At 33.8% G+C, this 27,794-nt stretch overlaps 2 protein-coding genes across 2 annotated transcripts; both read right to left on the reverse strand.

Annotated features, from left to right (window-relative positions):
- Window positions 1-418: 418 nt before the first annotated feature.
- On the reverse strand, window positions 419-5,942 carry LOC101203574 (glucose-6-phosphate 1-dehydrogenase 1, chloroplastic). The gene is made up of 10 exons (XM_031884465.1): window positions 5,539-5,942; window positions 4,739-4,923; window positions 4,560-4,654; window positions 3,658-3,772; window positions 2,667-2,872; window positions 2,445-2,594; window positions 2,210-2,330; window positions 1,412-1,641; window positions 1,098-1,298; window positions 419-978 (listed from the first exon to the last, which is right to left on the reverse strand). Exons 1-10 carry the CDS (start codon window positions 5,762-5,764, stop codon window positions 723-725), a joined length of 1,785 nt encoding a protein of 594 aa, XP_031740325.1. The 5' UTR covers window positions 5,765-5,942; the 3' UTR covers window positions 419-722.
- Window positions 5,943-9,938: 3,996 nt separating this feature from the next.
- Window positions 9,939-23,723, reverse strand: LOC101203819 (cleft lip and palate transmembrane protein 1 homolog). Its single transcript, XM_011655566.2, has 12 exons — window positions 23,396-23,723; window positions 22,394-22,540; window positions 22,179-22,293; window positions 21,970-22,064; window positions 19,447-19,550; window positions 18,971-19,008; window positions 16,310-16,545; window positions 15,457-15,550; window positions 15,166-15,356; window positions 12,907-13,126; window positions 10,461-10,628; window positions 9,939-10,372 (listed from the first exon to the last, which is right to left on the reverse strand). Exons 1-12 carry the CDS (start codon window positions 23,624-23,626, stop codon window positions 10,221-10,223), a joined length of 1,791 nt encoding a protein of 596 aa, XP_011653868.1. The 5' UTR covers window positions 23,627-23,723; the 3' UTR covers window positions 9,939-10,220.
- Between the last annotated feature and the right edge of the window lie 4,071 nt (window positions 23,724-27,794).

Genomic DNA, 27,794 nt, shown 5'->3' on the forward strand with positions numbered 1-27,794 from the left:
TTCTAAAGGATCCCTTTTTAAGATATATCCAAGTTTTGAAACTAAAAATAAGGTTTTAAAAACTCTTATTATAAAAAAAATTGATGAAGAATTTGAATATTATTTAAAGAAAATGAAAATAATGATTAAAGATGGAAAGAAAATAAGTTATATTTTCAAAACGCTGTTTTGAAGTATAGCAAAAGTGAAATATTGTAACTTTCTATAAGATTACTATAATCTCACTAGAGTGATAGATGTCAATTGAACAACAATAGCAAATTAAGAATTCGGTCCTCTAAAACCATCGGCCTTTTCATTATCCAAAATTCCCAAGTTATTATTAACGTAATTCAATTCATGCCTTGACTTTATATTTTGTTCAAAATAAAAAATATTTTGAATGAACCAAAATGAAGAAACCAAATAATACATGAGATATCAAAGCACCTAAATATAATATAAATTCTAAATCACAAGAAGATTCTCAAAAAGTTAAATACAACTTTGATACTGAAAAGTCTACATAGGCATTTTATTATTGCAAATGCAAATTCATTGCCTTAAATGAATTGAGATTGATCACTTGATATAAGTATCGATCGTTTATAATTCACACCTACACTCCCCATTCAAACAAAGTCTTAATCCACTGTGTTAAGCACATGATTATATCATTTTGCTGAGAAGGTGAAACTACTAAGCCATGCCCAGACCAATTGTACATTGACATTGCTACATACCTAAGGGTCACGATCCTCGCCTAGATCTCCCCATCTTACGTTATACTTGGCAGCTAAGTAGTGAGCCCCGACCGGCCCCCTGCTACCATACGGATAAAGCTCCGGAGCAATCTTTTTCTCTTCAAGTTCATTTAACAACGGAGTGAACAATGACCATGCAGCGTCGAGCTCATCGCTTCTGATGAATAACCTTCGCTCCCCTTCAACAGCATCCAAAAGCAACCTCTCATATGCATCCGGTATTTCGCTCGGGTACCTTCACATGGTCATTGAATTGTCAACAAAACCCAACCTAGTCTTTATTATATTAACAAACAAAATGGGAACATAAAATATGAAAGCAACCCCACAATCACACACTTGAAGTTCACATACCTCGATCGATACAGCAAGTTCAGATCACTACGATCTAATCGCATTCCTAGACCAGGGACTTTATTGTTGATCTTCAAATAAATAGCCTCATTGGGTTGAACGCGCAAGACAAGCTCATTTGTAGCTTTGTCTAAATCTGTACCAAAGTTCCTCTTGTACAAATTACCTGGGACGTGTCTGAATTGAACCCTGATCTCTGCTCTGGGACGTGTCATAAGAAATGTGTGAGATTATTCAAAATCAAATTGCCATAATGTGCTCAAACTGATAACAACAATAAAAGAAAAGCATATGGTAAAGAATGAAATAACAACCTCCTTGTATGTAAAGCCTTTCCAGCTTTCATCAAGAAGGGCACTCCATCCCATCTAGCATTATCGATAAAAATTGCAGCTGCTGCAAATGTCGGAGTGATGCTATCGTTGGGAACAGTTGGATCATCTACATATGCAGGGTATGATTTACCACCTTTGTTGTGCCCCTTGTATTGCCCAACAACTACATCTTCAAGTTGAAGAGTTCTCATTGACTTCAACACCTTTACCTGAATCACAATGATAAACACTCATCACTATAGTATTACCACAACCAAGTGACCATAATGTCAAAAGCTAAAGAATCTCTCCAGTAAATATCAAAGATTAAATTTCAAGTGGAGACAAACTCATTTTTATATCTTTCCAAGTTCGAAGGGACAACACTTTTTTGTATCGAATAGGTTGCTGAACTTTAGAAAGTGAAAAATAAGTTTATAAATTTTAATTTTGCCTCTAGTAAGTTCCTGACCTTAAAAGCTAATGAACTATCAATTTTGTGTTAGATAATTTCTCTGACATATTTGAAAATTATAAGACTTAAAATTGAATTATTAGACTAACAAGACTAAACTGTCCATTTTGTAACAATAGAACTATAAATTTTGATTAATGAATTATTAAACACAAACTTGAAAGATTAGAGATATATTTAGACACTAGCAAATCTCAAACCTAAAAATTCAAGACCACAAATGTGATTTAACCAATACCAAAGCACTGCTCTTCTACATGTTATCTGATGCAACAATAAATTGCCAGAACACCATAGGCATTCAAAGAAAAATGATTGGGTACCTTTTCATTCCTGATATCCTCAGCGTCCAAACTGACAGGTGTTTCCATAGCAAATAAAGCCAAAATTTGAAGGAGATGGTTTTGCATTATATCGCGTATGATTCCATAGTTATCAAAGTACCTGGAAAAGAACAAAAGACAGTTGACTAATCTTGTCCATGAAAAACAAAATAATTCATTACTCTACCCTACTAACATTTTCCAAGCTGCAATACCAGAAGGATGTGACACTTACCCTCCCCGCCCTTCTGTTCCGAAATCTTCAGAAAATATCAGTTGAACATTGCGGATATAGCTCCTGGACCAAAGAGGCTCAAAAACAAGGTTGGAGAACCGAAGAACTGACAGATTCTCTACGAGCTCCTTGCCCAAATAATGGTCAATCCTAAAAAAATTGTCATTAAAAGTCAATTTCTCTCTTTAGATCTGGCAACTTGATTAGTCCAAGAGGTTTTACCTAAATATTTGGTCTTCTGTTAGATATTGCTTTAAGCTTCTGGTTAGCTCACCAGAAGAATCTGAGTCACGGCCAAATGGCTTTTCGACAATGACTCTAGTCCAACCACTTCCTGAAGATGCCCGTTGGCTAGCACACTTGACAACGTCGACAAATATGTTTGGAGGAATTGATAAATAAAATAACCTATTTGAAACTTTTCCATCCTGAAAGGAAGAAGATTATCATAAAAAGATTAATAACACAGAACAGATTGCTTCAATCAACTAGCTATGATGTATATGCACATCAATACACAAGTGTCCAAAGGAGGAAGTGTATAGTTTCGCAAATGAAAACCATGGCAAATCCATATTGGTCTTCAAGAGCCAAAGTTCCAAACATATTCTAGACTTCAACAAAAGCAAAAGTGCCGACTTGAATTCTTAGCCAAATTTCAAAAAAAAAAAAAGTGTTCAAAAGCTACTTTTTATTTAGTTTTCAAATATTGCCTTGGTTTTTAAAAACAATGGTAAAAAGTAGATAACAAAGCAACAGATTTAGAGATAGAAAGGATGTTTATAGGCTTAATTTTCAAAAGCTAAAAACCAAAAACAAAATGGCTACCAAACAAGGCCAAAATTATTATCAAATGAGGCCGAAATTTTCCCCATTTTCACCTTAATGCTAATGAACCAACACAATCAAAAGGGCGACCAGTACACTACTCAGAGATAACACAACAAAAAGACAAGAAATCAAAAGCCAGTACAACAGTCATGCTTGAATTTCTGGAAAATAAGTGGATCAATCTGGAGTTTTGATAAGTTATAAAACTATCTGAAGAACACTTAATGGATAGCATAAAGTCACCGCTGAGTATAAAAGGAGCTTTCAATAGCATTTTATACTGGTACTTTGTTGAGTGCTTCTAATAACTAATAATAATAGTTACCAGTGGAAAATACATACTTTATAGAATCTTACTTATCATCAGGAATCCGCAAATTACCTCTTTCTCTTTCAACTTCCTGTCCAACTCAGAGAAATCTTCCTCAGAGCTATATTGACCAGAATGGTAAAAGCATCTTTTTAAAAATTCATCCATCTTGTCCTCACAGTTTGCCCTGTGACCAATGTTACTTATCAATATATGCAAATAGAAACAAAAGTATGAGATCATAAATGTTAACAATACCTAGGTCCCATTTAATATATGGATACCAACGGATATTTTTGTATATTTAAAAGTTACATAAAATAACTATAAGTTGTTTTACTTTCAAACTAAGCTGTACTTATTGATCTTGATATTAGTGTATATCTTCATATTGGGATTTATAGAGAATATATTTATTTTGATATTGGTGAGTGTCTGAGCCAGCTTACGCGTACCTCGACTAATCTATGTCTCCTTTTTTACCACTAGATCAATCCATGATGGTCATTTATAGAGAAGTGTATATATATATATATATATATTAATATTATATAAATATACATTATGTATTAAGATCATTTGTAAAAGATATTAAAGACATTGATTAATAATCTTAATACTTATGTAATATTGATCCAATTTACATATATATCAATGTATTGACGGATATTTTAATCCTTGCTTTCATTTATGACTTTCTTTGTAATGTTATCAACATTCTAAAAAAGTTGATAAAATCCAAGCCAAGTTTTTTTAACAATCAAATAAAATAATAATAATAATAAATGAATAAACAAGTAAATAAATTCATTTTTTTAAAATCATATAATTTTTTTTTTCTGGAATTTGAGTAGTAATTTAAAATGTTTCTATATTAAAATATCAAACATGGTAAAGAAATTGTTAGAAAACATGCATAAATTACAAAAGAAATGCAAAAAACAAAATCATCATTATCAAACAGGTTACATTACCTCTTATCAATTCTGCAAGTCAAAGTTTTACTAATCATGTTTCGAAGTTGCTCATCGGTCATACTAGTGCGAGCATAACCAAACACGATAAAATCCTGAAAGTGAGAAAGAAAACAAAATAATTAGTCAGCTTTTTCAGACTAAGGACTAGAAGGCAGAGTTGTGGCATGAGATAAGACCTCTGGTAGACAATCTTCATAATAAAGAGCAAAAAGTGCAGGAAAGATCTTCTTTTTTGCCAGGTCACCTGAAGCTCCAACAACAGTTATACTGAGGGTAGATTGAACTTTATCTGAATCCGAAACTGATTTGTCTTCCTCTTGAAGTGCAATTTGTTCATTGAGAAGAGAACTTCCCGGACTACCTAAGTTCAGTCCCCACTCAGGTTTAAGCAACAAAATGAATAACCAAGAAAGAGATAAAAAAAACATACATTTGAGGCAAATAAACAGAGATATTTAAAAAAAAAAAGCATTCAAACAAAGAGGAATGCATAAAAAAACCAAAAAGCTTCACAGAAAAAAGATGAACTTCTAAAGCAAGTGTATCCCAATCAGCAAAAAAGTTAGGCCTTGATTAATTATCATTTGACTTTTTATTTTTTACTTATGAAAACTAAGGATGTTTTCTTGCCATTTCTATACAATGGATGTCATTGAGGAAAGATTTGAATCCTTAGTGAAAGAGAAAAAAGATTTGAATTCTTGGCTTGAATTTTGAAAACAGAATACAATAGTCAACGGTAGATGGTAAATAAATAAATAAAACTCACGAGTGGAAATAGTGTTTAGATGCTTAACTTTCAAAACTTAAAAACCGAAAAACAAACAGTATCAAACACGAGTTGTTAGTATTCAAGGCTATCAACACAGTCCAGAAAGAAAAAACGTTAAGTTAAAATCGAAAGGAAAATTGATTTTCATTCGTAAGAATTCTAGAACCAAACCAAAAAATAAGGCTCATGCAAAAAAGTACCCACCATCTGGTAAAAAAACAGCATTCAAGGGATGGCCATTGGATGACTTTAGCTGAAGATGGCTAGTAACACAATTTCTTACAGAAATCTGAGAAACCCACGAAGGGAAATGTGTTTTTCTTGGGGAGTAGACAAAGTTTCTGGGTAAGATCGCCTCATTCTTAAGAGAAGAAGGCACAAAGGTAGGCGAGGAAGAAGAAGGGGTCATGAAGTGACAATCCATGAACATGGATGAAATACGCAGATTGAGAAGGTGATGAGGAAGGAATCGGACTCTTAAGTGGGAATTCGAATGGAAATATATAGTATCGGGAAGAAATTGGAGGCGCTCAAATCTGAAGCCATCAAATGGGACTAAGCTGAAAAGATGAAATGGGGATGACCTTTTGAGTTATCGAAGAGGCCGAAGGAAATAAAGAAAAGGGACAAATAGAGTTCACAGTCAAGACGGAAATTCCGAGGCCGATGGATTGGTTTTCCGGATTCGTCTTGGGCCTTATTGGGCCTACAATAGAGAGAGTTCTGGAGAGTCCAACTTAGAGATACTTCATTTATGAGAAATTTTACCAAAGATTGACCGTTTTATTCAATATATATTATAACTACATAAAATATATGAAAAATAATGCAAAATGGAAAAAAGAAGGGACGGGGAGAGAGAGAGATCGGAAAGTGAGAGAAATATGAAGGAAAGAATTTTTTAACAAAATCATAAAAAAAAAACTAATTAAGGGACCATTTTTAATATTAATATTAGTGTAATAGAATTTAATCACTTACCATATTTACATAGGATATCTAATAAATGCAAATCTTAAATATGGTACACTATCATTTTTCATCTTTCTATTTTTAATATATAATTAATAATAAAGATGGGTGAATTGGTCATTTGGGTCCTATACTTGTGTAAAATATTAGTTAATTTAGGACATTTCTCAAAAATTTGAGAAATTTAAGTCAATCTTGTAATATGGTATACAATTTTAGGCCATCTTAGTTAAAAGACTCAAATTTTATTTAGAGATTTTATAATAATAACATTTTTAGCATAAAATATTAAGTATATAACAATTTCCTAAACAATTTGCAAATATAACAAACTTTGTATTCTTTTTTAAAATATTCCAAAATTACCCTTGTTTTAAAAGAAATCTCCATAATTTTCTCCTCTCCACGATTTTCTCCATTTTCCATCTTCACCGTCGTTTCTTCTTCATCTTCTCTGGGATTTTCTCCATACTTTAAGATCATTTCTTCTCCTCACGATTTTCTTCCATCTCAGTTGGATATTTTTTTAGATGTGATTCTTCCCTAAAATTTTACTTCATCCAATTTTTACGATTTGATTTAATTTCAACACTCTATGTTGATTTTGTTCAATTCAATTGATTTTACTAGTATTTTTATATTAAAAATGTGTTTAATTTCACTTGTATTGGACTTCATCAAACTTTTGAGAATTGGTCGAAATTAAGCATATTAAGAATTTTTCTATCACTTCTACATTTTTAGGTTAAAAGAAATTGAGTTTTTTTTCCCTAAAAATATCGATGAATACAAAGTTATCACTATTAGACTGTTAGTTGGATTGGTTAATATGAGCATAGTGATGTTAGTCTATCATTAATAGACATGTATCCTAGTGCATCACTAATATCCTAAGTTATCATTGATATTAATGATGGACTCGTATCCTAGTTCATCACTAATAGTAATCTATCAATGATAAACTCACATTCTAGTCCATCAGTGATATTAGTCTATCAATGATAGATTCGTATCCTAGTTCATCACTAATAGTAGTCTATCAATGATAAACTCATATCCTAGTTCATCAGTGATATTGGTCTATCAATGATAGACTCGAATCCTAGGTCATCACTGATATTAAACCCTAAACCCTAAACCCTATCATAGACCATCACTAATATCCTAAGTTATCACTGATAGTAGTATATCAATGATAGATTTGTATCATAGTCCATCACTAATATCCTAAGTTATCACTGATAGTAGTATATCAATGATAGATTTGTATCATAGTCCATCACTGATAGTAGTCTATCAATAATAGACTTGTATCCTAGGCCATCAGTGATAAACTCTATCTTCTATAATGCTATGAGTGTAACACGAGGATGATAAACTATATATATATAAATTGCAATGATTCAGAATCATGATTAATCAATGTTATGAGTGCAATACTACCTCTATTTTGCAAGCGTTGAGCAAAAGTACCACGAAAACAAAAAAAAAAAAATTAATGAGAAGAAAATTCATAAAAATGTAGTAATTGGCGTCCTGTTGGTTACAAAAATGATGTGACATTACATTGTTGATAAGAATCATTCTACTTGAAGATAAAAAATATTTTTTTTCTTCTGTTAGGAGTAGTTACTTTATCGTAAAGTAGTAATATGAAGTAATGTCATAATGGAGTTTAATTTTTAGTTATTGATAGTTTCTATTGGTTATGAACTTTACTATGAAGTTTATCATTGATAGCTTCTATCAATGATAAATTTCAACATGTATATTAACAAAACTTTTTCTAAATAAAATGCACCAATTAATATTAATTTGCAATTATTCAACATGTATAATACTAGTTTCTTAATGGGAACACAAAAGCATATAACTTGCAATGATTATTCAACCTGTGATCGAACATTTTTCTATATTAATATGATAAAATCAACTAAATATGAAGAGGTAACGTCACTGTGAAGTCTTTTTCATCATTATATTCATTCATGGGTTTGGGCCTTAAGGGCATCCAAGTTTTGGAATGGATGAGGAGATAAGTAAAAGTAGGTTTGTTGATATCTTCATACGCGCATCACCATTTGCTGGGCAGGCATGGGGAAGGGAGGAATAAAATAATATATATATATTTTTGCTAAAACTATTTTCAACATTCAAAATCGTTTCTTATATTATAAACATTTTTTGACTTTCAAATTAAATAGTATTTATCAATCAAATTTCTTTTGTTAGTAATTTTATTTGTGACCATTGGTTGCCTCCCCGCTCCTATATGTATGTGGTCTCATTCTTCTCTTAAAGAATAAGAAGATAGAAAAACAATAACAACGATTTCATTTTCTCCCAAAATTCTCTTTCAGTATACCGAGCAATAGAGTATCTATTTGAGTGTTGTGAATTCTGATTAGTTTCGATGCAAAACTAATTGAAGGACGAGGTTGTTTTATCTTGGAAACGACAATACAATTGAAACTGTTTGCACAAAGAGAGCATGACCGCGAAACGTTTTAAAGAGAGTAAGATTCGCGACTCAACCATTCCCTAATTAACCAGTTTCTCTTTTGCAATTTGTGTTTTGACCATGCGATTTAACCAGGCGTTTTGACCTATTGGCGAGGTTAGTAGGTGTGATCAGTTGACGAGGTGATGAGTAGACAACTTGATCATGCAAGATACCAGTACCTCACACGAGATACAAGGAAAGGAAACACACGTTCTGTCTAGACGTTAAAGCTTCTCAACTTACAACCCTTTGACGAAGTACAACAATATTAGTACCCAATTAAAATCAATATAGAAAATCATTCCGGCATGGTAGCCATCTTTATGAGCTATTAGAAATATATCAATATATATTACGAAAACCAACACCAATTATATGGGTTTTCGAAAGGACAATGTTCCCCATCCTCTCAATATCTTAACACTCCCTTTCTCTCTCTGCATCTTTATCATTTACGATATCTCCATATTTTTAACAACTAATTCTCAAACTAAACAAAAAAAGGAAAGCAAAACATATTCTCAAATTATATCATGAACCTATTCTATTATGAAATTAGAAAAATTAGAAAAATCTTCTGATGCATTCTACTTTCTTTTTTGGAAATTGTAAGTATTCCACTATTTTGGAAATCATATAGGCAATTTGATAAACATAAAAGGTGTAGTAGATCGTCTCTAAGTCACAAAGATTGGTAAGACACGAAAATGTAGTAATATGAAGAGTGAACACCCAGCATAATAGATATCCACTTTTAATAATATTTAGTGTATTTTTTACAGACATTTTAAAGCTTTTATTTTTTACTATGAGAAAAGACATTTTGAAGTTGCTCTTCTTAATAAGAAAGGTTAGCCAATTTAAAATTAAAAAATTAAAGACACAAACACACAAACACAATTTAATTGGATTTACCTTTTAAGTGAACTAAATCAAAACAATCCTAAAAAGTAATTAGAAAGAGAATCAAAGTACATGAGATATAAGGTTAGTTTCTACGTCCTTTGTATGTAACAATAAAATAAAATAGAAGTGGACAGCTTCTCTTTAACAAAGGCTAATAAATTGTTACAACCGTAGCCAACCTGGATTTGTAAAACTTAAAATAACCCAATCCCATACACTTCTCTTTAAAAACAGTGTGTAGATAGAGTGAACATCAGACGCAGATTTCATGATTTTGTTTTGACACACATAGAGAGATGATATCCTACAAAATCATTTTAGGGGAAAACAATAACGCATAATAAATATAAATCAAATTCAATAAAGGAAGCAGAAGGTCAAAAAAAAAAAAAAAAAAACATGTAGAATCCTTTATATCTTGAAGCCTGGCAATCAGAAAAAAAAAATTCTTAAAAATAAAATTCGTGTTTGAATTATACATTCTAAAGACCCTAACATTATGCAGTTAGTTAGTTTTCTTGTCGTCTTCTTTTATGGCATTCGCACTTGTTGTCTCAGTTTCTTGATTTTCTTCACCGCCAAAACCAAATTCATTTATACGTTTCCTGTCGACCGGGTAAATCCATCTCTGATATAGAATGATAAGAAATATGACATCTGCAGCACAACAAATTTACAGGCATTAATTATATTCTTCTATTCCATAATATAAACAAAAATAGACTTTGATCCATAATTTTCTCACCATCTCGAAACACTGAAAGTCGGTGTAGAGTTGGCATTTTGATGACAAAAGCAAACAAGTCGTCAATGATGGTATTAAGGAACTTGTATGTCATCTGTCTCCAGGGTAGATGAGCCACAGACTTGAGCTTGTAATTTATGAACAACTGTGGGCACATCATAATGAAGCCTGACAAAACAAAGGATCCAAATTCAGATACAATAACCAATTGCAAACTTATTAAAACTATAATTGGAGTATTATCTAAATGCAGTTGGAAATTCATATAGGAACCCGTGGCTGAAAGTGAAACACTTGCAACATTTGTTCTTTTGAGTGTAGCTTTTCTAAATCAGCATGGGAAAAGTTTTCGAATCTTTGCCAAGACTTTTTGGGATAATATTCTTCAGCTCTTGGTGGGTTCTCTTTTAGCAAATACTTCTTAAATCTTATTGCCCAACACAGTGAAAATTCTCCTATTCGAGATATGGTTTGAAAGAAATCTCAGAGCAGGTTTTCCATGATAAATCCAGCCCTTTATTCATCTTCTCGCTTGGATTCAGCTCGTCTACTTGCATCATCATGGCTTTAGATTGACATATTCATCCCAATTTGAGGGGGAGTGTTAGTTTGTATTTAATAATGAAGTTTTCTTTATTAGTCTTCTATTTTTTAATATGTTTGTTGTTCTTTTCTTTTATAATTAGTTGCCTTAGTTGAATCCTGCATGATCTGGACCCAGTTTATAATTATTTAGACACTAGTACATTCTTGCCACCCCACGTGAAGTTCCCATTTTGTTGAGAAGTTTCATGACATCATACATAAATGATGCATTCTTATCCTTTTTTTTCCAAAAAGTCCCTTTAAGTACAACTTAGGGTGGAGGGATTTGAACCCAGGACCTCTTGCCTTCGATAATATACAAATGTCAGTTAAACTAAAAGCTCATGTTGGCGATGCATTCTTATCACACAAAACTAAAATACCACATCCACAACCAGGACAAAGTGACCTCTAGCATTATAATGAAAAGTTAGTGCATTTTTTAGTTGAGTGTTAGGATACTTCCTAACAAGAATTCTGAAATATATTGAGAATTAGAGATGAAACTAAAAGATAATCAAAGCATAAAAGAAACACCTTCCTCTTGAGTGCTCTCATACAAGCCCAAGATCACTCCACAAAATAGTCTAACCTTCACTCACTCACCCTCTTACCATTTTTACAACATCCAGTAACTATTTTTCCATCTAACGAGCATAATACCCCTTAACACTAACCTACTAATATTCTCATCTAGGTATCTTGTAAACCCTAGATACCCTTAAGAAATTTTCAAGAGAATTGTGGTTGAGTTTAGTTTGAGGTTTGGAAATAGATGGAAAAACGAAAGAAGGAAAGATTAGAATTTTGGTCTGAGTGTTAAGCTTGAGAGTTCAAGGTAGGCGGCCAACCATGTCATAGAACCTCCAAAAGACGAGCCTTAAGCAGCCATGGGCTCTAGATGTTGACCAAAGGAAAGGGAAGTGCTAAGCGAGGAATGTCAAGCTTGCAAGGTGGCATGGATGTTGTGCCAAGAACCTCTACGAGGCAAGAGGTGTGCATTGAGGCAGGCGGCCAAACTTTTGAGTCCCACGCGAGCAAGCCATTTGAGTTAAGTTGAAGGCTATGCAACCAAGGAAGTTTTGGGCGTTTTCGTAATGCTCAATGGATTGGAATCCAAGTGTCTAGGCATGCAAAGCTCTCAAATTGTGTCTAGTTTATTGGGTTGGCTGCCAGACAAGGAGGGCGTGAGGAGGGCATTCATTCGAAGAAGAAAAGCTTCAAAGGTCATTTCTCGGATGAAGGTTGAGAAGGGTTGGTTGTTTAGAGGCTACAGGACTCATCGCTTTGAATTTGGAGCTGAAATTTTGAGGTGACATAATTGAGAGGATAAGAACAAGTTTGTAGAAGGAAGTTTCTTCATTGAGTTCTGGATTTTAGCTATAAATTTCTAAAGTGGAGTCTGGATTTTTTGAAGGGAGAGGTTGTCAAGCAAGGTTCCACACACAACCTAGGCAGTAAAGGTCAGCGCACAGGGCAAGAGATATGGCCATAGTAAGGTTAGTTGTGTGCTAAGCTTCAAAACACCTGCAAAGATAAAATAACCAGAACACACACAACAACCAGAAATCTGGGAGGAAACTGTCAAAATAGTTCTGAGGCTACTGCTAAGTTATTTAAATTAATATGCATTGTTAGTTCTGAGGCTACTGCTAAGTTAGTTTTAGTTGGTTGGTGAATGTTGCCAAAGTATGTCAATGCTTCCTAGCCCTCACACCCTCTTTTGGGACCAGGGAGAGAGGAGGCTCTGAATGGGGGTGTGACATACCTAACAGACAGGAATCAGGATTTTGATTGTATAATAAATAAGATATTAAAAGTAAAGTGAAAGAACATGCCAAAAGCAGTTGAAGTAACTTACCGAACATGTATACGCAGCTTGTAAGTGAAGAAAGAATCCATGAATACCAGCTCTTATGTTGTTCATACATGAGCGAATAAACAGATGAGCAAGCAACAAGGAAAAAAAGAACATAGGACAAATACTTCATTGCAAGATCATCATACTCCTTCGTCTTATTTCCTGCATATGACTCACGATCGCGAAATCTCAACCTAGGTATTCTTCCACTCCTATCAATCTGGAATGGAAGGAAAAATGATAATGAGAAGATACACAGTTGCACTATTGTTACTAAAAAGGCATAAACAACATTTATAGGCCAAATAGATAAGCTACACATTTAAAACTTAGTTTTGGTCCTTTTTTGACTCATCATTGCTAGTCCAGACTCAATGAAGTTGAGTTTGCATCTAAAGAAACTAACGAGTTTAAATTGTCAAAGGAAACTACTTAACTACGAGTGGTTCAAAAAATCTTAAAAGTGTATCTCTATACTCAAAGAAATAAGAGAGAATAAATGAATGGAATATAGCCATTAATCCATTGCATATACTCAAAGGAACTATTACAAGAAGCTAGAGAAAAAATAATTAAGAGGCTTCACTTTTTTTTTCCCGAAAGGAAACGAAAGAGGATTTCACATTATATCTCCAAAGTCTAGCTAATATACGAGAAGAGACAAATTTATTGATAGTGTTAGTACATGTCAAGAAGAGAATGAAGTGAAGATGGCACGGAAAAGTCAAGTGGTTTGAAAGATGGCATGTAGGACAAAAAAAAAATCAAAAAGTTGCGAGTAAGTACTCGTCCAGATTGCAACTCTCAAGTGTTTATGAATGTCAACTTGTCAAACGTGCTCAACAAGCAAAGTGCCTCCAACCGTAGATATTTAAAACAATTTAGAGCATTGTCATAATTTTTGGTCCACATTTAGACTTCTCAATGAATGTGCAATTGGTCAACATTGGCCATGTAAATAGGCTTATTAGATAAAATGGACTCAATCTTCGGTGGCAACCAACTTACGATTTAGTATGCTACAACTATGAGTAACAGTGCCAACTAAATGCTTTAGACAAGACTAAGAATCACAAACACTTCAATTTGGGCTAACACGTCCATAATCCATATTTGACACAAAAAAATTTGGACACTCCGACTTGTTGGGCATGTATTTGACACTTCTTAACACAATAAATGTGTTAGAAGTCTAATTATACAAATCCCATATTAACCGAGCTAAATAGACACACAATAATTACTATGGGATCAGGGCCTTGTTAACATTTCTTCCCAAACCTTAAACCCGTTAAATTTTTCAGCAGTATATATTGAAAAGTGTAGAAAAGTTTGTGTGGTTTCTAAACCGTGGTGATTCCTGTTCAAGTTATTTATTAGTAATATTATCGTTTTCATATAATATAGAAGAAATTGAAATTTAGAATACATGATACACACTATTTTTATAAAACTATACTCTTCCTACTTTGCAACTTAACAATCTTGCCCTTTGCTGTTTAGTTTCGCCTTAACTGACTACTAGGTTGAACATTTTTTTTAAGCAGAAACAAAAATTCCATTGATATAATGAAAAGAAACTAATACTCCAAAATAAAACACCTCCAAATATAAGATAAAAAATAGGAGACAAACACATTAGATAGATGGCAAGTAAAAAGCCCCTAAACTCTAAAAAGAAAGTCTCACAGAAAAAAAAAAGGAAACAAGAATGAAAGAGTAAGGGGCTGTTTGCCCCTAGGATTAGAGAGGAGTGGCTCCATGTTTGGTTAGAATTTTTTTAGTCCTAGTATTATGATAATACTTGTTCTCGCTCCCCTTTCTCCTCTTCCTCACACCCCTCTCCCACTAAGCTCCAAATATTTATCAAGTAAACGTATAAGGCCAAGCCAAAGCGGAAATCTTAGTAGCAGCCAGTACAAAAGGAAGCAGTAAAGAAGCAATGCCGACAAAAGTTGAGATAATAATTTGCACCTCTAACGCAGACTATTATAATACAGAGACTATTATAATCCTCAAACTATTATTGGTCACTCCTCGTCCCAAGTGCCCCCTAAGGATTTGGACCACATTAAATCCTGCCCTAAGGAGTGCATGAAAAAGAGAACCTAGCAAACATGAAAGGATGCTGTTTATAAAGTTACTATACCAATATATACTAACGTATGGAACTAAAAAAATTGAAAAAATAATGAAAAAAACAAAATAAAACCCAGCAAAGAGAGTTTGAGCAGTGAAGAAATTAAGAATAATAGCTACCTCAATATGCATAGCTTTTCCTATTTTCCAGAACTCGATGCAGCAACCAATGCCAGAACTTGCAAGTATCATCCACGAAGTATCATTATCAAGTAGATACAGGAAGACAATCAGTTGAGATATAAAGCTGACAATGACAGACTTAGCAGAGAGTCCTTCCATAGACTTATTTTTGTTCCAAAATTGGATATCTGAAGTAGAAACCAACTTAAGTTAGCAAAGTACATGTCGTTTCACTACATAATATAGAATTAACTAATAAAGTTAATTAGAGATCCAACATTTCTTTACCATTCTTGAAGGCAAGCATGTCAAAAACTGAATGAAGTAACGAGACAACCATAGTAACTGCCAGGAGATAGGGATTTCCTTCCAAGAACACCCTCTGAAATATAATTCACTGATTACCATATGGCTAAACATTGGGCAGACAAAAAATAGTATTTTGTTGCATATCTATGCGATGTAAACAACACAATCAACACGTTATTTCTTCAAGAAAACCCTTTCACAGGTTGAACACAGAGATTAAAAACTGAATAAATGTAAATAACAGTAAACCCCCCAACCAATAACCATAGAAATCAGACTAACCTAAAGTGAAAATATTAAAACTAAAAAATTTCACAAATTTCTCAGATTTGTAAGATCTTGAAAATATTATAAGAAAACTAAAAGAAAGCCAAGAAGTTCTTATAAACAATATACATCAGTTCTACCGCTCCAAGAAAGATAACTTGTCCTAAAGTTCAACTCAACTTGTGAGAAAGATATCACTAGTAGAGCCAATTTCTTGTATTCTCTGTCGGAAGTAGAGGAAAACATATATTCTCTGGAGTTACATGTTCACAAAATCCGTGTAGGATTTTCTTTTAGTTTTGGGTTTTAGTTTGCTTGCCATAGGGATAGATACTACCACTTGAAGTAGTACTAAGCAGTTATCTTCTCTCTGAAAAAGGTTCTTGGAAAAAGACCATATTCTTCACAGTTCTCACTAACATATTAAAAAGTTTCAAATAAACTGTCGATACATGAGATGTTAAAAATTAAATGCAATCTCTATAAATTCAAACAAAGACCAATTCCCAAATTTTAAAAAAAAGACTGTTCAGAAAAGAAATCCATGTTCAAGGAGAGCTAGTACCTTCAATTCGTCAGCCTCACCTTCAATCATGCTTCCATAGCTACGGTGAATCTGGAAGGACTGATCAATTTGGAGGAATAACTGCCACTTCATCATGCTTATAGGAGCCACTTCTAGATTAAGTACCAGCTCATTTACTGTCTCGTTGAGTCGAACTAACTTATCCCTAAGTAGCCAAAACTCGTTGAAGAAAATGGTTGGATAGTAGTTTCCTGTAGTGGGCTCAACATTCAAGTCTACTAAAGTCAAGAAACTCAAGCTAAATTTGCTGTAACAATTCCTATGCTTTGCATGTTGAACAGAATACGTTCATCAACTTTGGCATGATTCTCCAGCCTATTGTTATACTAATTACTCAAGTACCAGGATAATAAAAAGAAAAGACAACAAATCTAATTTATAGTACCAGAGATGTAAGAGGAAAGAACTGAACCTAGTGTGCAACCATCATTGTGTCAGTAGGGTCAATTAAATCACTTTTTTTTCACGCTCAAAATCACTTTGAAACACATGTCTAATCAATCAAAATTGATCTAATATTTCGTTTTACATTTTCTAATGCAATTTACATTTCTTGATAATTGCCTTTGAAATATTAAAAGCATGTTTCATAATGATTTTAAAAATGACAAAAGTAATTTCAATCATTTTAAAATAACTCCCAAACAAGTTATAAATAGATGGCCATTAAAACCACAAAAATCCACAACCTGCTACACAAAAATGTAATTTTGTGCTAAGCTCCACCAAGGTACCTGCAGGATACTCAACCAGCACACACACAACACCATAGTATTGGGAGGAGCAGATGTATATATTCTGTATTGATCAACAACACTACAAAAGAAGTTCAGTAGTAGTTTTCCAGCTAAGTATGAGGGCTGTTCTCTCCCAATGAACAAAGTTCATACAAAATGCAGAATATTCAGAATAATGAACCCTAGCACAAAACACCTAGATATATATTCCTCTCCTTCTGCTGCACGTGGTGATAGGACCACTTACCAACCTAACAACCATACTGTCTAGGCCAAAATTCCCTTCTTACCCCTCCTTTTATACATTTTGGTGATCGGTGGCCTAGCATTTTGACCTTGCACTTTACACTCAATTACTTCTAATTGTTGGCAACATGAGGCAAAAAGTAAAATATAAACAAGTTGATTAGAGGAAGCACACTACTAGAGATCATTTGAAGGTAATTAAGTCTCCAGAATGCCATTGTATTTTCCCCTTTTGCTGATTTATAGTATATATATACAGTTACGTTTAGAAAGAATGAAAAAAGCTAGAGTTGTTGCAATTTGTATTTCAGTACAAATCAAAACTTTAAAAACACTGATGCCATTCATTCTGGAAAACATCCCATAAATAAACCATCAAAATCCTTACTCCCATCACAACCAAGTCTCTCAATCAAAGATATTAGAAAAACTCTTGGTTTTTTAAAACATTTATTTATTTTCTTGGCTAATCTCTATGAAGCAGTATTTGCTGTAAGTATTTTTTTCCCCTTCTACACTACCTTTGGGGGTTTGTTTCCTTTAAACATTTATTCCTTTTCAATATACATAGGATAATTGTTTAAATGGAAAAACTGCGAAAAAATTTACAAATACAGCAAAAATTATCGCAGAATTTTCGACACTAATAGACATTGATAGGCTACTATCAGTGTCTATCAATAAATGACAGTGAAATTAAATGAAAGAACATTCTGAGAGCATAATAACGGCTATACTTTCATGTTAGTGTATATCCTTAGGTGAATTACTGTGATTTTCACCCAATGCATAAACACTCACATGCAAAAAAAAAACAGAACTGAAAAACAAAAAGAAAAACAAAAGCAAAAAACAAAAAACAAAATTTTGTGACCTTTGAGGGGGAAAAAAAGCCTCCAAAGGATTTTGTCCTTCTCCCGGCGCAACAAAACCTTGTCCTACATCCCATCATAACCCTCCCTTCTCCAAACCAAAGATACACTACAAGCATCCAAGAACCTAGACCATATCAACGGGACACAATAGCAACTCCAAAGAATATGGACTACGTCATCCCACCTCAACGAACAGAGCACCACTAAGGCCCAAAAATAAGGAAGAGTGTCCCTACAAGCAATCAAAAGTATCAACTTTACCATGCAAGACCTATCGAGCAAAGAACTCTACCTTCTTCAGGATTTTAATCTTCCAACACAAAGAAAACAACAGGGTGATAGGTAAACAAAGGCAGTGCTTAGAAGAAAGGAAAGACCTAGGAGGGAAAACAATGAACATAAACAAAACAAAACTCGAGGAGGACAAGAAAACAAAAACATAAAAAATATCAATACAAAAGTTTAAAACATACAAAAGGAGTTTTCATCATATGCTGAAAACTTAAGAAGGCCATCAACTTAATTGTAACAAAAATCATTAAAACTCATAGTAGATTCATTAATGCAAACAAATAAGAATTCCACAGCAAAACTTCCAAAAACGAGGCATATACACTAAAGCTTAAAAATAAGAACTGATGAAATACCCTAACCATATTAGACTTTCAATCAACCACTTTTGTACTTCTTTTGTTTGCTCTATAGCCTTCAGCACAATAAGGTAAAGGGAAAAAAAAGAAAAAAAAATGCATGGAGATGGGCAAAGGAATATAAAAGGATACAAGGAGCAATATTTGGTGGAACGCCATTATGAGCATATCTGCAACAAGAGGAAAAAAAATCAGGGTAGGAATATCTTAGGTATTAGCAGATCCAATACAAGCCAAGACGCAGAACAGGAGGAAACAAGAAAGCATGTGGTTTGTGTTGTTACCTACATACAAACTGTTAAATTAAGGGAAACGAATAACCGATAGCGATGCTTTGAAGCCACATGATAGAGGTTACAGAAATAAAATTGATATGCAAAGAGAATCATTATAGTAGAATACCAGGTTACTGATTTATAAAAACTCAATTACAAAAAATATTTATCATTATTTTTTATAAGAAACTAATAAAAGCAAGAATACATATGTAAGAAACATAATATTCAAGAGCAACAACCTTCTAAGTCACTGTACCAACAAATAATTTGTCATAATTTTATTGCTCCAAAAACTGGCAGAGATTAAAGATTAAAATGAAGTAAACATACCGTGTAAAATCATCAACTAGATTAATAGTAACATTAGGTTTCCAATAGGAAACCCACTCCACAGGACCGTCATCTTTCACATCAACTTGGTTATCATCAACAACCTTGAGCCACCAAAAGTAACTTTTGTTTAGTCAAGATTGTAAGTACTACAGAAGACTGAAATTTCTAAAATACCAATCAAATGTCGATGACGATGTACCATCAAACGAAACCAATGAAGAAAGCAAGGCAATACGAAATTAGAACAGAGCAGGAATGCTAGTGCAATTTGAATCAGTAGCTAATAGAAAATACACTTCACACACTAAAATTATGATCCTACAGACCAATTTCACAGTTCCTTTGAGCATCCTATTTCATGTCCTTATAAACACAAAGCTTAAATATTCAGGAACCATAAACCCATAAATAGTTATGTCTAAAGTGGATAAAAACAGTAACTTTTTTTTCAAAGAAACATAAAAATTTTCATTGACCAAAAAAGAAAAGAGGCTAATGCTCAAAAATACAAAAGGGGTGATGGGCAAGAGCAATATGCAATGTTAACTAATGAAATGGACCACGTATCAAAATGAAATTTTAGTGTATCGTGAATTAGAATGTATCGTGTATCGTGAGTTTTAAACTAATAAATAACAATTAAATATTTAGTTAAATAACTCTAATCAAACCATTTAAAAAATTGCAAAGAGAAGAACTAGGTAAAGAAAATTAAAAAGTAATAAAAAATTAAATAATGGCATGCATAAAAGAAAAAAATAGATGAAAAGTCACACACTTACACCTGTATACATGAGAAAAAGAAGAGATAGCTTTAATGATCTTCAAAAGTATTGTTAATTATATTTAGATATTTTTGAATTTAAGTGCATTAAATATTTGCAGATATCTAGAAAACCTTTCATCTTCCACCTTTTAGCTCCTCTTCCTTCTTCATCTTCTTCAAAATTCTTCCTCTATAACTTCCATTTTCCATTTTTTTTTCTAATCTTCTACAAGAATATTTCTTGTTTTGTGATTTTCGCCCATGCATTGTTGTTATCAACCATCCACAAAGTTTATTCTCCAGAACCAGCAACAATCTAATACTAAACCCTAATAGTAATATTTTCCCATCTTAAAAAAGAAAAACAATTTTAATTGTTCTCGAATCAAACGGTTTGATTCAAGAACAATTTGCATGACATGATTCACAAAACTTGAATCGTACAATCATACAATCCTTATGATTTCGATTTGAATCCAAAGTTTGAATCATTTTCCTTTAATTTTGATTTGAATTGATGACACAACTCATATATCATAAAATTTTATTTTTAACAACACTGGTAATATGGTATTAGTAAAGATATAAGGGTAATCAGTTAGGGAGTTAGCGTATTTGTTTATAGATAGAAGGGCGGGGATTGAGAGAAGGTAAGCAAGTTAGCGATCTAGAGCTTGGGTTACCAAACTCAAGAGGGGAGGTTCCAAATGCCTTACACTTGGTTAATCTTGTACTTCTTTATCATTTATATTTCATGTTTAATTCTTGTTAGATGGTATCCTAACAAAAACATAAAAAACTTGAACCATTAAACCAATAAAATGCGACATGCATGTAATGTACAGAGCTGGAAATAAAACCATTGAAACAAAAATTTAAAAATAATAATTAAAAAAAGGTAGATATAGAGTCCTAAAAAAATGCCACCCAATTAGTTTAAATTCATAATTTTCAGATTGACAGATTGACAGATTGTTTTTTCCATTTCCCCATAGTGCTCTCATTTCCATCTCTTGCGTGTGCCTCTCCATTTCCTGGCTTTTCAAACTTCTTTTTTTTTTTCACTTTCTTATTCATTTTTTCTATTTCTTTCCTTCTCTTTTTTCATTTTGCTTCACTTCATTTCTCCTCCAGCCGGACATAAATTCACCTTCTGCTTCGACTGATTACAATCAATTGTTTTTTTAGTTTTTGAACTTTTTTTATTTCTTGAATCAGAAGTTCAGATTTACTACAACTTTTTACAACTCAACCTTCTGAATCAGACCATTCATCTGATTTCTGATTCCAATGAATGAGCTAACTTATCTTAGCTTCATTCTGTTTTGGCTTGTAGGATACAACTCATGTGTCATATAAGCTTAACAATACTTATAAGCACACGCTATTCAATCAACATGCTTCCCTTCACATCTAGTAAACAAGTATCAAAGACTAATATGTGATATCAACAATCTTTCTGCAGATTATAGATTATTTTCTTTAGGTTTATTCAGGTGACTAGAGAAAAAATGAACAGATTGATAGCAACAATAATAATAAATGTGATTCACCTCAAAAGAAGCTTGATAAATTATTATTAATAATAAAAGAAAATAAAGAACTCATGCAAACAAAATAACAGTCACATAAAACATGTGACTATTCAAGGGTGTGTTGTCTAATTAACATCTCTTATGCCTCACAACTGTGCATGACTTTTATATCAGTTAACAAGACTTTCAAATCAAACTATTCAATAGTAAAGGAGTCACCTCTTTCAGAATTTCACCAGTATCAGAACCTTCAGTATTACCCAATAAACTCCTCCTTTTACCCGCTTTTGACTTGGGCAAATACAGCACAACAGCTGAAATAAATTAAAGTACCCATCCTCACGTAATGATACAATACATGTCGCTTGGTTATAGATGAAACAGAAAATTCTAAAGTCAAGATAACAAGGAGAAAAATATGATCTTACGATGTGTCCTCCCAAATGTAGCAAGAGGCTGAAACTCTGGGTCACTGGGGTCTGGAGTGTATCCTGACCGTGCAAAGAAGACATGTGCATACAAAGATCCATTTTGTTTCAAAGCCTACAAGAAGGGCTATTGCATCAAACCCCTCATAACACCAAGATCTAAAAAAGGGGATAAAAAGACAATATGCAAAGTGTAGGCAATAGTTTAGCAATACCTCAGATGGATAATACTTGAATGAAAGAGATCTGGTACTTTCTGGTCCCCATACAGCATAAGGTATACCATTCTCATGCCAGACAAGCGCACCTTCATTTCCAAAGTCATCAAACCTTTCATGCTCAGAAAGATACAGCCACATATCCTGAAGAAAAATGATGCAACCGTTGGGGGGGGGTTTACAGGATATATAATTAAAAGTAGAAAAATAGATAGAAAATTAATACAGTAAACATGACTAGAAGTAAAACAAAAACCTATATAATATTTATCATAAGAAGTTAAGAACAGAAAAGTTTTACTATCTACGGGAGGAACTGCTTGAACATCAAAATAGATAACTCTCAGTTCACCATGGTTGGCTAAGGTCATTCAGACTCGAGAAGGAAAAGAAGAAAAATAAAAGAGAGTCAGAGGGAATGAGTTCAAACTCGAGGGTAGCCATCTATCTAAATTCTTAAAATTCTTAGAGTTTCCTAATCAGAATAAAGAAAATGAAATATTTTTCAATTTAAACGTACAACATACATGTATAATGACACACATCTGATTTCATGAATTTACCCATCGAAAAAATACAAAATGATAATAAAGGAGAGAACTCAAGAACGGAAGAACAAGTAGGAGTACTTCACATAAATTTCAATGCAGTAATTTACACTAAGCTTAGTATCGCATGACATGGAAGCTTTAGGATCATTTCTGTAATCAACAATAACAAAAATAAGAATACTAATCACCTTAATTTTCAACGATAAAAATCGAAAACCTAACTAGCCGACTTTAATTGAGTAAAGAAGATACTGCCTAAGCTTCTCGGCACCAAGCCGGCTGAGTTTGAATCGCCAAGAAAAATCCACATAAACAAATTACAATATTCTTAAGGCAAACCAATTCCAGAACTTCTCCAGACAATTACTCGAAAGCAAGTACGACGTAATAATCAACCATTCAATTCAATTATTTAACAGCACATCAAACAATCTCAGTAGGTAATTACCAAGGGTTCACCCTTCTGAAAGTGATTGGACATGAGAATAGCAGGATCAGAGGGCTTCTTGGGGGCGAAGAATTTAGAAGCGAAATACCAGAAGACGGCGATCCTAATGATTCCAGTAAGAGACTGACCGAAACCTCCCTGTTGCTGTTGTTGTTGTCCTGGTCTTGGAGCTGCCGCTACTTCTCCTCCTCCGCCGCCGCCGGGACCTGCCTGTACCGCCGGCGTAGCCATTTTCTTGTTCCCTCTGTGCAAATCGAAGAGATAGGCGCAGAGAGAGAACTTGGTGAGAGAGTTTACACTTACGAGCTTTGTTTTGCTTTTATATATAAAAAAGAAAAGATTTGTTCTTTTTTTTCTTCTTCTTTTTCTTGACGAACTGCTTTCATAGTTGATAGATGCGAGGTGATGGCCACGTCACCCACAAAATATAAATATCTTTCCTATATTATATATATATACTCCGAAAGAAAGAAAAAAAGCTCAATTATATCGTTTATTGAAACTATATTTAAATACATACTTATATAATACCTATACATTACAACCAGCATTCGTTCCACGAAAATTACATTAAATGACAAAAACAAAAATATTAAAAAGAAAATAACTCACTACACATTATTTTGCATACAACTATCAGATGACTATCACACGGTAATCATAGGGTTATCGACTTTTAAATTTGTTGTTTTTGCAATTTAGAAAATGTAGTGATATGGGTCCTACTATCATAATTTTTGTTTGCTACTTTTGCAAGGTCCCTATGTTTTATCTTCTCACATTCATTAATTGAGTTCATCTATTATGTATTTTGTGTGATCTTGTACACATTCTAATAAAAACATTTTGAAAAAACCATCAATGATAGATGTTTATCGATACCTATCGTTGATAAAATCTAAAATTTTACTATATTTTGTGAATATTTTCAGCATTTTGTCATTTATAATAATATAATATTTTTTAATTAAGGTTTTTTTTTTTAAATGAGAACTTTTGAAAATATTCATAAATATAGCAAAATATCTAGTGAGCAAAAAATTTTGGACAATTAAATTCTGTCAGGTCATCACAATTCACAATAAAATTGTGATGATTATAATTTGATGGGATTTTGGGTAGTCAAGTTTTCTCATATCCAACCCAATGCAAGCCTTTGATGAAAAATCGGGTCAAACAAGGAGGGCCCAAGCCCACCAAGAAATGAGTTCAAGTATAAGCTTAAGCCCAACAGGCAAACGGGTCCAAGCTCAAACCCAATAGACAAATGGGTCCAAGCTCAAGCCCAATAGGCAAGTGGGTCCAAGTCCAAATCAAACAAACAAATGGGTCCAAGCCCACCTAAAGCCCATGAAGTTTTTCTATAAATAGAAACATTTGCCACTCATTTAAGAGGTCTTTGGTTGAATGAAGAATTGAATCTCTGAAATACTAAAGAGTTGAAGATTCAAACTTCTATAAAACTCTCAAGACGTGCAAGTTCTTATCAACTTCGAGACCATCATCTTTTGAAAGATTGAAGACTTGGAAGATCAAACTTTCCTTAAATTCTAGAAGACTGAAGCTCAAATAGACTTGCAACTATAACATCCTAAAGACCAAAGATCAAGAAATTCTAAGTTTTTAACTTGTATTCGAGAGAAAGCATCAAATGAGTAAATACTAGAGATTGTATTCACAATATTCATCAATATATCAAAGTTCAATTCCACGAAATACATTTTTTCGAAATCTCGTGTGAACAGTTTGACACGCCTAGTAGGACAATCTCTACCTTTCATCTCTTTCTTTTTGAAGAATGTCTCTAAGGAAATCATGGCATCTCAAGGCAACACTTCCAAAGCTCTAGGTGACATTAGCAAGCGACCAAATACTCGCAGTCGCTCAAGGGAATTTCATTCATCTGAGGATGTGCCACCATTTGAGGTCGCAAAGAATATTTAGGAACAAATCTCCAGTCCACCTCTAGGTGGAATTGTAATCAAAGAAAATCATGTGACTGATGAACACAACTCATCCTCTGGACGCCCGAATGAGGAGGTACCTCATCCAAACATAATGTCAGTTATGGTGACTGGCGTGGATACAAGTGAAAATAGAATGGTCGAGCTTGAAAAGAGGGTCAACATGCTCATGAAGGCGCTTGAAGAAAGAGACTACGAGATTGAATCTCTAAAAAATCAGATCGAGAGTCGTGACGCTGCTGAAGCAAGTCATACACATACTGTCAAGAATGCTGACAAAGGCAAGACAATTATGCAAGAAAGTCAACCACAAAACTCGACTTCAATTGCATCTCTGTCTGTCCAGCAATTGCAGGAAATGATTGCAAACTCCATCAAAACTCAATATGGTGGATCCGCTCAAACTTTCTCTTTGTCTTCCAAGTCGTATACAAAAAGGATCGACAACTTGAGAATACCGAATGGGTACCAGCCACCCAAGTTCCAACAGTTTGATGGAAAGGGCAACCCAAAACAACATGTTGCTCATTTTATTGAAACATGTGAATCTGCTGGTACACGGGGAGATTTGTTAGTCAAACAGTTCGTCTGAACTCTCAAAGGAAACGCCTTTGACCGGTACACAGACTTAGAGCCTGAATCTATCGATAGTTGGGAGCAACTTGAAAGAGAGTTTCTTAACCATTTTTACAGCACTCGTCGTATTGTCAACATGATAGAGCTAACCGCCACCAAGCAACGAAAGGGTGAGCCAATCGTTGATTATATTAACCGTTGGAGAGCGTTAAGCCTTGATTGCAAAGATAGATTAATTGAATTATCGGCAGTAGAGATGTGTACTCAAGGAATGCATTGGGGACTCCTATACATCTTACAGGGAATAAAACCCCGCACCTTCGAAGAGTTAGCAACTGGAGCTCACGATATGAAGCTAAGTATTGCTAATAGAGGGAACAATGATTTATTGGTCCAGAAGTTAGAAAAGAGAAGAAAGAAGTGAAGAGCACCCAGAAGGTATCAAAGGGTGCTACTAAGGAGGCTATGGTCGTCAGCACTACCTCTTTAAAGTTTACTTCCAAAGAAACAAAATTTGAGAAACGTCAAGAAGAAGACGAAAAAAGACGTCCGAAGTTGAAAGAAAGACAAGAAAAAGTTTATCCTTTTCCAGACTCCGACTTACCTGATATGTTGGAGCAACTACTAGAAAAACAACTCATTCAACTTCCTGAATGTAAACGACCTGCGAAAATAGGAAGGGTAAAAGATCCAAATTACTGGAAATATCATCGGGTCATCAGCCATCCCGTGAAGAAATGTTTTGTGTCAAAGGAGTTGATTTTGAAATTAGCTCTAGACAAAAAGATTGAGCTAGATCTCGATGATGTGGCACAAACAAATCATGTCACAGTAATAGTTCATTCAGATAGACAATTACCTGTTGTAAGAAATCTGATCCAATTTGGATCTTTAGAGCCTATCTTCATATATTCTTCACTGGAGACCTTACAAAATGATGACCTCCAAACTGTTGGCCCCAAAGAAGAAGAAAAACAAGCAGAGAATGTTGATGAGGGATGGACGCTAGTGACGCGTTGAAAGAAGTATAAACAAAATTCTGCTTCAAAAGAAACCCGCTCATACAGCGAGTACATAAGAAAGAGTAAGTATCAGAGAAGAAAAACAAAAAAAAAAATGCAAGAAAGTTTCAACCAATCACGGAAGAAAGTGAAGAGCTTCCTCAACCACGACAACCAATAACTCTGTTGGACTTCTTCCCTGAAAACTTTCCAATTGAAATAATTTCATGTCATGCGGTCAGTACGACTGAGGATGACGCTTCTCCCTCATATCCCGTGGAAACAGCCACCAAGACAGAGGAATTGCCTTCTTTTGGCGTAAATGATCTTCTGTCACTCCCGCGAGAAATCAAGGATACAATTATCGAGATGTTAAAAAATGATGATGTCTCGACTATTTCTGCATCACAAACGAAGGCGTGTGATTCCTGTTGTACGTCGATAGCATTTAGTGATAAGGACTTGTTACTTGGGTCAAAGCTTCATAATCCACCCTTATTCGTGTCTGTATATGTTCGAGAGCAAAAGTTTAATCGAATTCTCATCGATAATGGTTCTGTCATCAACCTTCTGCCAAAATCAACCATGAATCAATTAAGTATCTCCATTGAGGAGTTATCAAGTAGTAAGTTGGTGATTCACGGCTTTAATCAAGGAGCACAACGGGCGATAGGCACTGTTCGTTTGGAAATTGTTATAGGGGATTTGTAGGCAACCGCAATATTTCATGTGATCGATTCGAGGACCACTTATAAGATGTTGTTAGGGCATCCATGGATACATGAAAATGGAGTCGTAATCTCCATGCTCCATCAATGTTTTAAATTTTACAAACAAGGAGTTAGGAAAATTGATACT

This window comes from Cucumis sativus, chromosome 4 (genome assembly GCF_000004075.3).
Source record: "Cucumis sativus cultivar 9930 chromosome 4, Cucumber_9930_V3, whole genome shotgun sequence".
NCBI classification, from domain to species: Eukaryota; Viridiplantae; Streptophyta; class Magnoliopsida; order Cucurbitales; family Cucurbitaceae; genus Cucumis; species Cucumis sativus.